Source organism: Cydia fagiglandana, chromosome 17 (genome assembly GCF_963556715.1).
Source record: "Cydia fagiglandana chromosome 17, ilCydFagi1.1, whole genome shotgun sequence".
Classification (NCBI taxonomy): domain Eukaryota; kingdom Metazoa; phylum Arthropoda; class Insecta; order Lepidoptera; family Tortricidae; genus Cydia; species Cydia fagiglandana.
Genome location: NC_085948.1, coordinates 16,260,418 through 16,276,611, shown reverse-complemented (window position 1 = coordinate 16,276,611; position 16,194 = coordinate 16,260,418). Strand labels below are relative to the sequence as shown.

Here is a 16,194-nt window from a genome sequence, read left to right as displayed (position 1 = left end):
GAAATAGGAGACAAGAAACAACCAGTATCTAAAGCTACGTTTCTTTACCAACAGGATTGCCGGGAACAGCAGCGATGTGCCCCCACACCAGGTTCAGCAGACTTGAGGGCGACTACATAGCAGTGATGTGGAGACGTGGGCAGAGTCGGTCGCCGTAGTCTACTGTGTGAGGGAGACGGGGGATCATCGGTGAGCTCGCTCTTGCCAACAGGATTGCCGGGAACAGCAGCGATGTGCCCCCACACCAGGTTCAGCAGACTTGAGGGCGACTACATAGCAGTGATGTGGAGACGTGGGCAGAGTCGGTCGCCGTAGTCTACTGTGTGAGGGAGACGAGGGATCATCGGTGAGCTCGCTCTTGCCAACAGGATTGCCGGGAACAGCAGCGATGTGCCCCCACACCAGGTTCAGCAGACTTGAGGGCGACTACATAGCAGTGATGTGGAGACGTGGGCAGAGTCGGTCGCCGTAGTCTACTGTGTGAGGGAGACGGGGGATCATCGGTGAGCTCGCTCTTGCCAACAGGATTGCCGGAAACAGCAGCGATGTGCCCCCACACCAGGTTCAGCAGACTTGAGGGCGACTACATAGCAGTGATGTGGAGACGTGGGCAGAGTCGGTCGCCGTAGTCTACTGTGTGAGGGAGACGAGGGATCATCGGTGAGCTCGCTCTTGCCAACAGGATTGCCGGGAACAGCAGCGATGTGCCCCCACACCAGGTTCAGCAGACTTGAGGGCGACTACATAGCAGTGATGTGGAGACGTGGGCAGAGTCGGTCGCCGTAGTCTACTGTGTGAGGGAGACGGGGGATCATCGGTAAGCACGCTCTTGCCAACAGGATAGCCGGGAACATCAGCGATGTGCCCCATACAAGGTTCAGAAAAACAGCATCTGCGAAAATTTCAACTGCCTAACTATCACGGTTCATAAGATACAGCCTGATGACAAACATACGGACGGACAGACGGACAGCGGAGTCTTAGTAATAGGGCCCCGTTTTTACTCTTTGGGTACGGAACCCTAAAAATCATTCAATCAAATAATGTGGACTGTCACTGTGTGAACCGTTGCCAATTTAATAAATCACATCTGCATGTCCTGTCACTTTTGGTGCTTTAGAAAATTCAGTTCTTTGGAATAGGTAGGTAAATATTGTGGCGCTTTATGTCAGAATAAAAAGATTTCCTCCGTAAATGTTGTTAGAAGCTACGTGGCCTGTCAACATTGTTGATTTATAGCTTTTAAGATTTAGCAAGTAATTTCAGTTTTCCTCATTTTTCCCATTTTCACTTAATGCTTTGTTTGCAAACACATTTTCCTGTGCTTTGATAAAATAATTTAAGATTTAATGCTTGTTTAGTTGCTTTTTTTTTGCCTAATGTAGTGTTGTGCCGTATGGCCGATGGGGTCGAAAAGTGCGCGAGTGGAGACCACGGACTACCAAGCGCAGCGTAGGACGTCCACCCACAAGATGGACGGACGACCTTGTTAAGGCCGCCAGAAGACGCTGGATGCGGGTCGCTTCCAACCGGTACGAATGGAGGTCCAAGGGGGAGGCCTATGTTCAGCAGTGGACGTCTTATGGCTGAGATGATGATGATGATGAATGTAGTGTTCTACTGGGCAAAGGCCTCTCTTCGTTACCTCTACTCTACCCTGTCGTTTCTATTTTCTAACATTCCAACCCATCCGGCATCCAAGAATGCGTCCAAGTACAGCGTCCATCCTTTAAGGTCTTCCATCGTCCAAAGTCGTCCATCTTTTTAGGATTGCTTGCGGTCTGCACAATCTGTGGTGTTTCGTTCACCTTTCAGAGTGCATGCGGCAGATACAAGTATGTCCAGCCTAATTCAACTTAAATATAAGCCCCCTCTTAAGGGGCCCACTGATTAACAGCCCCCTCTTAAGGGGCCCACTGATTAACATGTTCTAACTGACAGGCCGATACCGTCCGGCGGACTGTTAATCAGTGGGCCCCTTTTGATTTGGTGATCTTAAAAGTTAATTGTGAGAAAAGACATATATATTGAAGGAATTATATTACGTATTATACTTGACAGTAAAAGTGTAATTCATTTGTTCATGAAACCACTAATTTCTTGTAAAAAATGTTAAGGAAGCACTATACTATACACAAAACAAATTAAAATATTAAAGAAATGTAGTAATTGTAACTACGTTATTATCTCGTTTTTAGGACAAAGTATTTTTCGTAGATTTTCTCGTGTTCACATAATGTCCAGATGCAAAAAGTACATCAGCTGAAAGCAGTTTTATGCTCTGTTTTATTTTTACATTGTACTCTGTGGAAACATCAGCCATTTTATAGAGTTGCTGCAAGTTTACTTTGTTTTACGTTAGTTTCATTTTAACCAGAGTAACAGTATAAGAAGACTGATAGCTATTCATCATCATCATCATCTCAGCCATAAGACGTCCACTGCTGAACATAGGCCTCCCCCTTGGACCTCCATTCGTACCGGTTGGAAGCGACCCGAATCCAGCGTCTTCCGGCGGCCTTAACAAGGTCGTCCGTCCATCTTGTATACAGCCTCCAGCAGCAGCATTGCTTGCTTGTAGCAGCCCGTTATCTTGTTGACAGCTATTAGTAGTAAATATTTGTATGTAATCCAGCACGAAAAAATTAGCCTGCTACACCTGCTAGTCTCTCCGAAACATGTCGCGCGAGTGACTAAAAATATGTAAGTTAAATTATAAAATTAGCTCCAAGGATTCACGCTAGAACGGCCTAGACCCGGGCGGAGGCGCCCAACACTTATTTTTCTAAAACAGGTGATGGTGACCACGTGGTGCTTTCCATAGAACATTACGTGATCACCGATCAGCCGTAATAGAAAATGACATCTCGGACGCCTCGGCCCGGTCTAGCATGAGTCCTTAACACTTCCATTCCTTTGCCCTCAGAAATGAATCTCCTAAACATGGACGCGGAGAACCGCGTGGTCCTCAACGTCGGCGGGATCCGTCACGAGACGTACAAAGCGACGTTGAAGAAGATCCCCGCCACCCGCCTGTCGAGGCTGACGGAGGCGCTCGCCAACTACGATCCCGTGCTCAACGAGTACTTCTTCGATAGGCATCCTGGAGTGTTCGCGCAGGTCCTCAACTACTACAGGCAAGTGTTGAAACTGTTGTCATTCTGTCGCGGCTGACGGAGGCGCTCGCCAACTACGATACCGTGCTCAACGAGTACTTCTTCGACCGGCATCCTGGAGTGTTCGCGCAGGTCCTCAACTACTACAGGCAAGTGTTGAGACTGTTGTCATTCTGTCGCGGCTGACGGAGGCGCTCGCCAACTACGATCCCGTGCTCAACGAATACTTCTTCAACCGGCATTCTGGAGTGTTCGCGCAGGTCCACAACGACTACAGGCAAGTGTTGAGCCAAAGGTTTCGGCCAGCGTTGCCACTAACGCCAACTATGACGGCGAGCTTATGTAAAGAGGGTAAAGAGCGGTACACCTAAAAATTCCAGCCTTCTTTATGTGAAAACTACTGGTAATAAGGCTTTGTTGATCTACGCTTGTGTTACTACTTGTATGTACATTCAAAACAACCATCCCACATACACCAACCAACCTTAATAAACTTTAAACATGTTACTTACTTCATTGGTAAGAATCATCCTTTGAAATGTGCTTATTTGATCTATCCAATTATTGTGTTTATGAAGTGTTATAATTCATAACGTAGGATTCATAGCCGTTAGTTAAAAAATCCAACGCTGTGAAAAACCAAGAAAATCAAACGAAATAGCCAAGAAACCTCTAAAGTTATCTTTCGGATTGGCTTTTCAAGTAGTGCTAGAGTATAAATGAAGCTCTTGAGCCGAAAATGGGGGAAATAAGAAAATCCCCACAATCTTGAGTGCCACTTCACCGAGGCTTCTTCTGTGGAAAATTATTTCTAGTGAACTTAAGAGCCAACAGGAGTGGTCATTCCTCCATACAAACGTACTCGACTGTTTCCTCCGTGGGTTTTGAAGCTAGAGCAATGATTTTTTCAAAACAGATTAATATTGTCAATATCTGTGTCGGACCGTTCAGCTTATTTTGATATTTTTGTTTTTTAAGGCCTAGCGCCCTTCAAAAATGGCCAAAATGGCCTAATTGACTATGCCGCAATGAGAGGCGTATTCAAAACAGATATCAATTAGCCAAAAAAGCAAAACGGTCCGACACAGATAATTTCATAATCATCTAGATTTCCAACTTTGATTAGGATTGGTTAAGTGGGAGGAGGAAACAGTCGAGTACGAAACCTCGATTTTTGAGATTTTTACGCAGGGTTTTTCACCTTGTCCTTATCGCACTAGTTTTATGAGCCGCTTCCGTTAGCGAGACGGGTATATTTACCTAAAATATTTAAATCTCAGCTCTTGTTTCGTCTTAATTTTTTTAATGAAATGTTTTTTTTTTTACCTTCAGGATTATTGTTTACTTGCCTACGAAGCCGATCGGATTATGGTCTGGCCTAGTGACCCGTTAAACCAGACGGGTTGTAAAAATTGTCAAATATTCCAATAGCAATAATATTGCAGCACAACTATGCTATTTGGAAAGTTACCTATTTGTTTTGCTTCCTAAGTTCCTACTAAAACATGAATCAAGACCTACAAAGAAATTGAAAAAACTTAACATGTCAGTTACATTACAAGAAGGTTTATTTTCGCTTGACCTGTCGCGATATTTTATTCAATAGAACCATTTCCTACATAGGGCTAGGACCCTTGATATTCGTACAACATTTATTTTGTGAAGTAAAGATGGAAATGGACAAAACTTTTATGAAATAACAAAAAGGTTTGGGTAAGGTTAGACAGCGAAGGTCAATCACAAAGAAAACTAGGAAAACGTCTACCTCCGTTGGATTGGAATAATTGTAATAAAGGTAGTTGCTTTGTTATTCATATTAGAAAAATAAAGGTATCTTTGTATATTTTTTAACAAAGGTATATCGAGTGAAAAGGTAGACAAGGAAAGGCTTCCAAAACAAAAGTCGTGGGTCCAAACCTTATACCGGGTGTGGCCTGTAATATGAGCAAAAAATTTAACTGTAGGCTGTACTCCTCATACTGACCAACATTTGTTCAGCGACTTTTAAAAATAACTTGTAATTTGATTTTTAATACACTTTAAAGTTTATTCTAAGACGCAATGTATTGCGAATTTTGTTATGTTTAAGGCGTGACAAGCAACGTCAATCACAATGATATGGCGTGGCGTTGGCGTCCATTGAAGACAATATTTATTTTGTATGAAAAATAGGGAGTCTAAATACTTCATAATTTTTAAAAGTTGTTGAACAAAAGTGACACCGTTTGAGGAGTACAATCTATGTTTTAATTATTTGCTCGTGTTACAGGCCACACCCGGTATAGATCGGGGGTAATTACTTAAAGTGGTTGTCACTTAAGCCTACTTATTGTCTTCTTAACCTACTTAAGTTCCGAGAAACTTATTGGTACGGGTTCGGGTCGGGATCCGAACCACGACCTTCAGTTTGGGAGCCGCACGCTTCACCATTTGGCTATTTTTGACCGAGCGAGTGCGAAGCGTCTCAGTTTCAGTTTCGAAAATGCTTTCTTATGCCCGTATGCTTCTCTGCAAATGTGACCGCATTTCTCAACCATTATGTGAGCATGTTATGCTTTTTTTTTGGCAGATTCCGTTTTTGGAGGATTTTTAAACCGGCGGAGCTAGGTGATTCACGAAGTATATTATATACGTATACACAAACCCAATAATATAACAGTATAGTACTTGCAAAGAAGAAATACGCTGAAATGTTCACTCACTACAATATTTTCTGCCTCTTTCTCTGAATCGCTCTTAGGGATATAGTACGCACGTCCCAAAGCTCTAGACTAATCTAGACATGACGCAATATATTCCTGTTTCGAATCGTCCGTCCTTCTGTAAGCCAGAGATATGCAGAGCGCGCTGATTTATATTGAAACCCAAAGGGGAAACTTCAAACCCTGTGTAAAGAAACAGCTAATATATTTTAACACACAAATTCAATGCAAAAGTTAAAATTGAAAGTCATAATGACAGAAAAAGTAATTTAAAATATTAAACATCCACAATAATAATTTTTCAGCTTTAAATTTGAATTATTTAAGATATTGAATAGCAGATAAAATCACCTTCACAATAAAAGCAAAAAAAGTCTAAAAAGGAAATATCTTCCTTTTTCCGCCTTTTTTTTGTCAATCACTTTTGAATTTTTTGGGTGCTAATAAACGCTTCGAAACAAAAGCAAAAGGAACTTCGGAAGTTCTTTTCAGAGAATTCTTAATGTTTAAAATATTTTAAACATTTTTAAAAAAGCCTTTTAAACACCCAATCATTAATCATCTCCAACAAAAGCAACAAAGGCAGAAATGTCACAAATTGGTCGCATAATAAGTCCATGAAATTTCAATGGGCGTCGTCCAAATATTATTTTACGGTAAATTGTCACCTTACGCTCGGCTGTCTACGCCCGTCCTTATCTTTTTAATGAGGACTTTTGTTGCAAGAAACCTTCTGGCAAAGTCCTCTAACCCATGAAACGTAGGTATAAAAGTACTTATACGGTATACCAATAAAAACGCACAGGCACTTGAACTTATGTCGAATTGTTTTTTTTTTTCTGATTGTGTTAAATTTAGTGGTTTGTTATATCTGAATTGGGTATTTAATATTTAATTGGGGTAAAGTAGTTAACAATTGATCCAGGCGTAATTTAAAGTCTAATTTTAAATAATTAATTTAAAAAAATATTATGCTTACCTTATCACGTTCACTGTCCCAGTCAGATTCTGTCGAACTGGATCTGTCTGATTGTTAACCTTACGGCTTTATAATAGAGGCTTGCTGTGATCCATATCCGGGGCAGGGACAGTAAACGTGTTATAATAAGGTGCTGAAATTAATAACAAGGTAGGTTTTTTATTTTCCTATAAGCTTAATACTGTACAATTAAAAAAGTCTACTGAACAAACTTACTTTAATCAACCTACTTCCACATCAAGCTCAATAATTATGGTGGTACAAATCTACAAATCAAAATTTACTTTTATTTATCACATGAATGGTTTAACAAAATTGCAAGAATCTTACTTTCTTCAGAGTAATTCTTACATGTTTCTGCCTCAGGGCCCTCCCTCGTACCGCGAAATTCAACCTTTATGGAATGATCAAAAGACACAACGTATTTGAAATTGGACTAAACCGTGAACTGTGAATTGGTAGCCCTTCTCGTTCTAGTTTATACCCTATTTTAGAAGAAATAAGGTTACATTTCGAAAGTCTCACCAAGAGATGAGGTCTTTTAGTAATAATATCTTTGGATGTTAAAGAATATGGAGTTTGAATAATGATCTTATTTGAGAGCGTAACATCGGAAGTATTATGAATATTATTTCTTTTTCCTAATCGTTTCTCCTGTCACTGACTTTTCTTCAGAGGTATTAGAATTGTGAATTTTATTCAGTTTGGTACATTGTAAATTGTGATCAAGGCAATTTGGTAATATCAATTATTTTGATTTGGTTTTCATCGTGACAATTCTAATAAACCGAAACACAATTAGGTAAATTAGGTTACATTGTTTTATTTCAGAGTTCTTAAAACCACTTTTTGTGTCCATCATCAGATCAGATGGATCAAAGCTCAATCGAATAATGAAAAGTGGGTCAAATTTAGCTTGTAAGATTTGACATTACATTACATACACATTATTATTTAATAAAACGGAACTTAATCCCGCATACCTTCCTACTTATATTTTTAAATTTACCTCCGTAAGTTTCCGTACAGGTAGATTAGGTAGGTACATTCAAGTTAAATAAATTATTATTATTCAGAGCCCACTGTGTCCCACTGCTGGGCAAAGGCCTCCCCCCTCTTTCTCCACTCGTCTCTATTTAGTGCAATATCTGGCCAGCCTCTCAAGAAGGAGTCCAAGTTATCCCGCCATCGCCGACGAGGCCTGCCGGCTCCCCGGTTAGACTCGTGGGGCTCCCACTCTGTGGTTAACTTGGCCCACAAGTCGTCCGGCATTCGGCAGACATGACCAGCCCAGTCCTATTTTAACTTGGCCGCTTTCCGAGCTACGTCTATTATTCGAGTTTTAGAGCGCAGCGTGGCGTTTCGGACTCGATCCCTTAATTTTACACCTAATATGCTGCGCTCCATAGCTCTCTGGCAAACCCCGAGTTTGGACTTCTGAGCTTCCGTCAATGACCAGGTTTGAGCACCGTAGGTGAGAACTGGAAGTACGCACATGTCCATGAGCCTACGCTTGAGTGATAGAGGTAGGTCTCCCTTCATCAGGTGTTTCATTGACCAATAGCTCTTCCAGGCGTTTTCGGTGCGTCTTTGGACTTCTTTCTCCTGTCGCGCCTGGAAAGAGACTATTTGGCCAAGATAAAGGTATTCTTGGACATATGCGATGTGTTCTCCGTTTATCTCGATCCTACGTTTTGTGCTGTTTGTCATGACCTTGGTCTTTGACATATTCATCTTCAGTCCAACCTCGAGGCTTGCGTTGCTAAGGTCTTCTAGCATATGACGTAACTCGGATGAAGTTGAGGAAAACAAGACTATATCATCGGCGAAGCGAAGGTTGGTCAGCCTCCTCTTTTAAGTTAAATAAAAGTTTTTAAAATTAATTCTGAGCAGCTATAAGAATTTTCAACTTGTACGCAGGACGGGCAAGCTTCACTACCCCACGGATGTCTGCGGGCCGCTGTTTGAAGAGGAGCTAGAGTTCTGGGGTCTGGACGCCAACCAGGTGGAGCCCTGCTGCTGGATGACCTATACGCAGGTTAGTAGAACCCCATTCCACCAGGAACTTCATCAGACCGCTGTTCATAGAGCGTTTTAAATAGTAAATTAGACTATAAATACTCTAATCCCCATCATGCATAACACTTGGAAAACCGTTGTCAAATCTAACAGCTTGTTAGATTTGACGGAATATTTTTAAAAAGCTAATACTTTGCAAAAATAAATTCCAAACCAAATTAAAATTTACCCTTCATTTTAAAACTGTTATTGTCACAAAAAAGGCTTGGCAGTGATAAATTAGGCTTTTAAGCTTTTAAGGACTGTATCGTTTATTATAAATACAGATAAAACCTGGTCTAACTGTTGACGTGTGTATTATTTTGTATTACTATGTTCTTAAGGTATAATCTGGGGGTATTTTTAAGACATATCTGATATAAGAATGTTTTACTTTTATTTTATTTTAGGGACTTTATGATGATTTTAATACCTTCTAGCAAATGTAATTCGGACAAGCCTATCGAGCTTAATTTGAGACTATTTCACCGATTCCTTAGTACGATTTAAAGAAACAAAAGGTTAATATGCTGCCAAAATATGCCATCTAAGTGTCCTTTTCATGATTGCTCAATTGAACATCCACAGAATAAATGTGGTGTATTTTATCTTTACATGAAAACGACTTTTTATGCAACATTTTGGATTCCCGTCAATTTCTGACGCCAGGGAAATGACGGAAACAGCTAAAAGAATCTACCGAAATCCAAAGCCTAACGGACATTCATGGCGTTGAACCATGGCTAGAACAGGTCGATAGAAACGCTCCATGATGGTTATATTGTATACCAAAGTCGGGGTTGTCGTAAGTAACATGCCATATTTTCAAAAAGGCCACCAAGCACAGATCCAAAACTTTTTTTCCAACTAAAAGAAATGATTAGACTATGCCCAGATGTTTCGCTTTACGAATCATATGTAATTGCTGTTTACATAGTACGATTTTTTTTGTGTAATACTTATCTTGTTCGCAAACCGTAAATTTTCTTGTAGTATTTGTCCGAAATCGTTGTAGTTACTCGGGAGGATTGGGTAAATATTGTCCAAACCATATGCTTTACGTGATCTCCCAGGACGAAATGTTACTTATTATTAAAGCACTAATTAAACTATATGTGTAATTTTTTAATAAAAACATAATACCAGAAAAAACGGCTAAGTAAAGTTGTATTTATAATAAACGATACAGTCCTTAATAAGGTTTTAGGCAAATTTAATTAATACTTTGAGTGAAGCGTCTTAAACCTGTTAAGTCGCGCTTAATAAAATGTAATATTTAATTGTTTAACTAAAATTAAGAAATTTCATTACGATGTAGGTAGTATAGAAACATTTGTTACAAAGTAATAATTTTAAAATGATTACTTGTTAATGAACTACGAAATGATAAATACATTTTAGGCAAGAATTTCAAAATCGAGAACATATACAAGAATCCAGTAAACTAAAATATATTTTAATCCTAAATTATATAAATACCGACCGACCACCGGTCTGACCTATTGGGTAGTGACCCTGCCTATGAAGCCGATGGTCCCGGGTTCAAATCCTGGTAAGGCCATTTATTTGTGTGATGAATAAAGATATTCGGCTGTTTTCTATTTATATAAAAAGTACATATTTAACACAACACAAGCCTTTTTGAGCTTATCATGGGCCCGTGGGGTTAATTTGTGTAAAAAATGACCTATTATATTTATTTATTATTTTTTTTATTTTATATTACCCAATTAAAACCTTGAGCCCGATTCAGCTATAACAACATGCTACGGTTTTGAACTGGTTTTGATACGACAATTAAGCCGGATACTCATTAGCGAGCTGCGTGGTTCGCAGGTTTGCGAAACACGTACACACTATGTTTTTTGGTTACAGTACATGCAACGGTTACGGTTACGGCTCGCTAATGAGTATCCGGCTTTAGTGGTTGACGTGCATCTCACACATGACTTTCACTTCATTTCGCATGCACCAGAGCATGAGCGATCTTCAAGATCATATCAAAATATCAAAACCGTAACAAGTGGTGATATCTGAATTCGTCTCATTTTAGGTTTCTTCTTGTATAAACGACTCCGTTTAGTCAAAGATATATCGGGATATTAATCAGTGCTAAACCCAGAGACGGATATTCCTTCAGCTATTAGAGACTCCGATGAACCAGTAAAAGTGGACTCACTCATTGCGTATGTTAGTAAATAAAATAATAGGATAGATTACAAGTTTAAGTGGCTCCTGTGATGTTGCTTATGTCCATGGACGACGATGACCGCTTCCCATCAGGCGGCTCGTCTGCTCGTTTGCTGACTATTATATAAAAAAAAGTTTTTATTAATGGTAACAGTCGAGCAGATTTGTTTTGAGAATCAAATCTCAATATAAAATTAATTGCAAAAAAGCATAATTTTGACGACCGGTCTGGCCTAGTGGGTAGTGAGCCTGCCTATGAAGCCGATGGTCCCGGGTTCGAATCCTGGTAAGGACATTTATTTGTATGATGATACAGATATTTGTTCCTGAGTCATGGTTGTTTTCTATATATTTAAATATTGATATATTACATATATCGTTGTCTGAGTATCCACCACACAAGCCTTCTTGAGCTTACCGTGGGGCTTAGTTAATTTGTGTAAAAATGTCCTATAATATTTATTTATTATTTATTTATTTATTTATAATAAAAAAAGACGGGCGTACCCCGACCCGACGTGAGTTGCGCGCTCCAATGCCGGGCGCCTTCAGCACCCGACGTAAGGGGCGCTACTCGCGCTCCAATATCAGGCGTCTTCGGCTCTCATATTAAGAGACTATTTGGATGCAGATCCGCACATTGCTCCAGTGTATGAGAAATACGTACACAGTGCTATCTCGCTCACACATCAATGTGGTAACCACGATAGTAAAGGCAATCAAGATCACCAATAATTGGTCTCAATTCGCTACCGCTCTGTAACCATTAGGAGCACAACCAAATAGGAACACAGCATAGACTAGGAATCCTCTAGACCGAGTTTAGAGCAATTATTTCATGCAACCGATGATACCAAAAATGCGGGGGTGCGCGGGACGAGGTGAGCGAAGTCCCGTGCCGTGATTGGTCCGTTCAAAGACACGGACGTCACACAAAGACACTTTCGACTCGAACATGGAGTAAAATTACCGTATTCGTGGCAGAGGGGGTAGCGCGACTATGCTCAGTCTAGAGGATGTTTTGTCTGTGGAACACAGTGTCGATTGACCGTCTCCGACCGAAGGCTTCGCAAATTGTTTGCACTTAATCACCACTCTATTGATCGTTATTTAATCGCTACATCTATTAACTAAGTGTGGGCTTGATGGATCGGATCTTTAACTTTACCAATAATAGAGCTGTTGCTACCAATTTTACAAATTGATAGCAACAGCTTCTTTCATTTCTTGATTCTTATATACAATAAAAACTTTGAACTTTGAACAAATAATTATGAATGACCTAAGAAAATGAAATTTCAACGCTTTTCTTTCGTTTTTTTTTATTTTTAATGTTGGTGCATATTGGACAATGAAGAGTTTGGACTTTATCATAATATTTTTAGAATGTTTAATTTGCCTTAGAACTGTACCATAGACTATATAGATATCACATTAACCTCTAGCGCCCCACCGTCCCAAAATTAGTACAAATTACCTCCAAATAAATTTAAATAATGATTAGGAGAGCAGAGTTCCTTCTGTTTTGTTTCTTTCGATTTTAAAACAAAACATATACTAATTATTTTTACTACTACCGAAACGGGTCTTCCACATAAAATTCTACGTTGATTTTAACTTTTCTCTATACAAGTTTGTATGCAAATACTTATTCATACATGCAGTGAGAAATCATAAGCTTTCCCTTCTGCATCAGCTAAAAACGTAATTCAAAATCCAACATCTGAAACTTTACATAATCTGTCTCTGACACGTAGCGAACTGAAATTCAGTACATATGAAAGCACTCAGTGAGAACAAAAATTTCACTAAATTACGTAGTTTATTATCCGATGCGATAGTGATGGCAGTCGTCTACCATGACATTGAAAACGTGATAATTAATAGGTACTGTATCAACTGTACGTAGAATAAACGTGGAAATTAATTTATTCCGAATTCACGTCATTTAAATTTGAATAATTAAAATAAAATCGAAATTCCAATAACTCAAAAATGACGTATGCCACTTGAAAGGATATGTAAAACGAAATAATCGTTTAGGAAGCAATCGCAAAATAAAGACGGTGGCAAAATCGTTAAAACTTCGGACCGATAATATGGAAGTTTCGGTCCAATTTCCGGACTCGTGCGCTTTGTGAACTCGTTTACTCTTTATTTTCTTCTTTATATGTACAATTGTACATTTGGTAAATGAGAAAAATTGTGTATTAAGTACATATCGCTCATTGAGAAACATAGTGTCACTATACAAAATTAAGAACCATTCGAATAGTGACGTTGTTCCATTTTTGAAAAATTGAATTTTCAGGCGCAAATCATTTTGTATAGTGATACTATGTTTCTCAAGAAGCGATATAATACAATTATAGGCATTTGACCTAAATAAATTTTAGGTATTGAATAATTTCATGCCACTTGTAGTTTAAATTAATATACTTAGATAGAGCTACTACAATTCTTTTATATACCTATATAGTTGCAGCTAACTTCAACTCAATACCCTAGAGATCTAAGAGTTGGTGCACTTTTGAATAACTTAGTTACCCAATCTACATTTTACATTAACCAGATTAAGCTTCCAGACTTGCAGCAGAAAATACCTTATTTCTGTATGTATGTTGTGTAGATAGGTACAGTCAAGGAATTTAAATTCCGACCCATTTCGTACTTTGTCACAGTGACAACCGTATGAGGTCTCTAGCGGCTTTCATATTGATTGTCACTGTGACAAAGTACGAAATGGGTCGGAATTTAAATTCCTTGACTGTACGTTATTTTAATATGGAGATAGGGACTAATATTTCATGCTGTTAGTATAAATTAAAAAAACACTAGGAAAACACGCTTTGTGTTCAAAGTCCATTACGTGACCTTTCTCACAAGTGCAAACATGACTATGATACGATATTCCATCATGGAATGCCAGTGCCTATCTTCCGGCTTCATCATCAGACCTTGAAACCTATAATCGTGGTCAAAGTTCATTACAAGACTTTTCTAATAAATCCAAACACAGCTATGATAACTACGATATTCCGGCTCCATCATCAGATCAGTTCGACAGTACTATAATTATTATTGTATTGACATCAGAACTACATATAGCTGCCAATTTTCATGACGCTACGATCCTTGGAAGATGGTTAAATTAGTTACCTTATATTCCATTACAAAGTTACATACAGGTCGACCTAATAAAAGCGTGTTAAAACGGTGTTAAGTTTGAAGGAAGGAGGGAGAAAGTTGGATTTCACTTCGAGTTTCAGAAGTTTGAATGTGAATTGGAAGCCAGAAAAAATACGATGTTTTTTGACGACGAAAATAATTATGGTTGCCATTGTTTGCAAAACCATATAGGTATTATGTTTATATTTTATTTTCGAGTTTGTTTGTGTATATTGTTTATTGGCATTTTCTATCTACGATTGTCAGCTTGGTTAGGCCCCCAGAGCCGTTCGACATCTGAGGGCCTACTGCGAACCACGTTCGACGTGTTACCTCTCTGTCGCATTTGTAAACACGTACGTAAGTGTGACAGGGAGTGCGTCAGCGGGACTTAGGTATTCGCAGGGACGATGATGACAAGGTGGTTAAGGACGTTAAGGACGTCGTAGAGTACAGCCGGCCTAGCCAAGGTGACAATCGCTTGAGCTACGACAACGAAACGCTTTGTGTAGGTATCTCTCTGCCTGATTCGAACTTTAAGATACGTCAAAAATTACGGCTAGATACGATATGGATTAGATATGTCAGTGTCAAAAGTTACATTTTTGTTTGAAGAAACTTCACAATTGACACTGACATATCTAATCCATAAATATCGTACCTAGCCGTAATTGACGTATCTTAAAGTTCGAATCGGCCAGTCTATCACGCTATACCAGTTACAGTTGCGTTTCGTTCGCTACGGAGCGTAAGCGATTGGCATGTTGGCAACTCGGCCTGGTCCGAGTTGCCAATCTTCTTTAAAAACACCTTACACGTATTTTTCTACCGATCATTAATAAAAATAAATAAAAAAAATAAAAAAAGCCTTTAATTCCACACAATATGAACAAATAACTTAAAAAATAACAATATAAGTAGCTAACATACCTAATTAAAATTATTGATATTAAAATGAAAAACTTAATTACTATGATTGGTGGACCTCTTCGCGAGTAAAGGCCTCCCCCAGCCTCCGCCATTCTGAGCGGTCCTGCGCTACCTCTTGCCATTTGTGCGGTATGGTGTCGGTGACGTCATCGACCCATCTTGTGATTGGTCTGCCAGGTTTTCTTTTTCCTTGTGGTTTTCTTTTTCCTACCGATCATTATCATCACATATCTGCCAGACGAATCTGACGGACACAGAACTTCGTCCCAAGGTAATATTACACAGTCAAGTCAGAACTCCAACTGTCTCCGACCAAGTTTACACGTTACTTCAAACATAATCAACGAAGCGTCCACCACGAAGGAATTTAAACCTCCAGAGATTAACATCCATAACGTATTAAGCGCCTTAGTTTACCTATGATAATAAGCTCTTTTATATACGCTATGTACGTGACTTCAATGTGATTTAAACTTTATCCGGACTAACGTAAGATTCATTAACGCTTGGTATGACGAAAGCCGTCTACAAAGGCGTCGCTTCCCACTATCATAGTGATTTTAAACTCTATATGTCCCGATGTAAGATTTACAATCGCTTGGCAAGCTTTATTAATATGTATAGGGATTACAAATGTCACCGTTTTGGTCCTTTTGGGGCGCTTACATATTAAGGGGTTTAATTTTAGTTCGCGAAAGTTTTGGACTGAAAAATGTAGCTCGTTGGGTTGATCAAATAAGTGGTTTTCAGAGTTTGAGTTAATTTTAGGTCATGTAGTTTAGTCCTTGGGGTTTTCACTCATTTAGTTATGGTTATGAAAGTACAAAGTTGAAGTCTGTATTCAAATGATTCCAAAATATATATGTACCCGTTATCAATGATATATTATAGCTATACTCAGTACATAAGGAGGACAAAAAATACTTTCATATTTATTTAAATGTCTTCGAATGATATGTTCTTGTTAAGTAATTTTCGCATTCCTTTCATTTTACTCTCTCTTTCTATTCTTCTTTCTTCTTCTTCTTTTTTTTCTCTTTTGTTAGCCTTA

The 16,194-nt window shown here is 39.0% G+C and overlaps 1 protein-coding gene across 2 annotated transcripts in view; it reads left to right on the top strand.

Moving 5' to 3' along the window:
• Positions 1-684: 684 nt before the first annotated feature.
• The window catches only part of LOC134672588 (potassium voltage-gated channel protein Shaw), a 38,711-nt gene continuing 23,201 nt past the window's right edge, over positions 685-16,194 (top strand). The window contains exons 1-3 of one of the 2 annotated variants that reach the window (XM_063530537.1): positions 685-817; positions 2,927-3,137; positions 8,718-8,835. In XM_063530537.1, coding sequence (XP_063386607.1) covers positions 2,929-3,137; positions 8,718-8,835 — 327 coding nt within the window. In that variant the 5' untranslated portion in view covers positions 685-817; positions 2,927-2,928. Of the gene's footprint in view, positions 818-2,926; positions 3,138-8,717; positions 8,836-16,194 lie in introns of those variants that run through there. The other variant, XM_063530536.1, reaches the window with a different exon arrangement.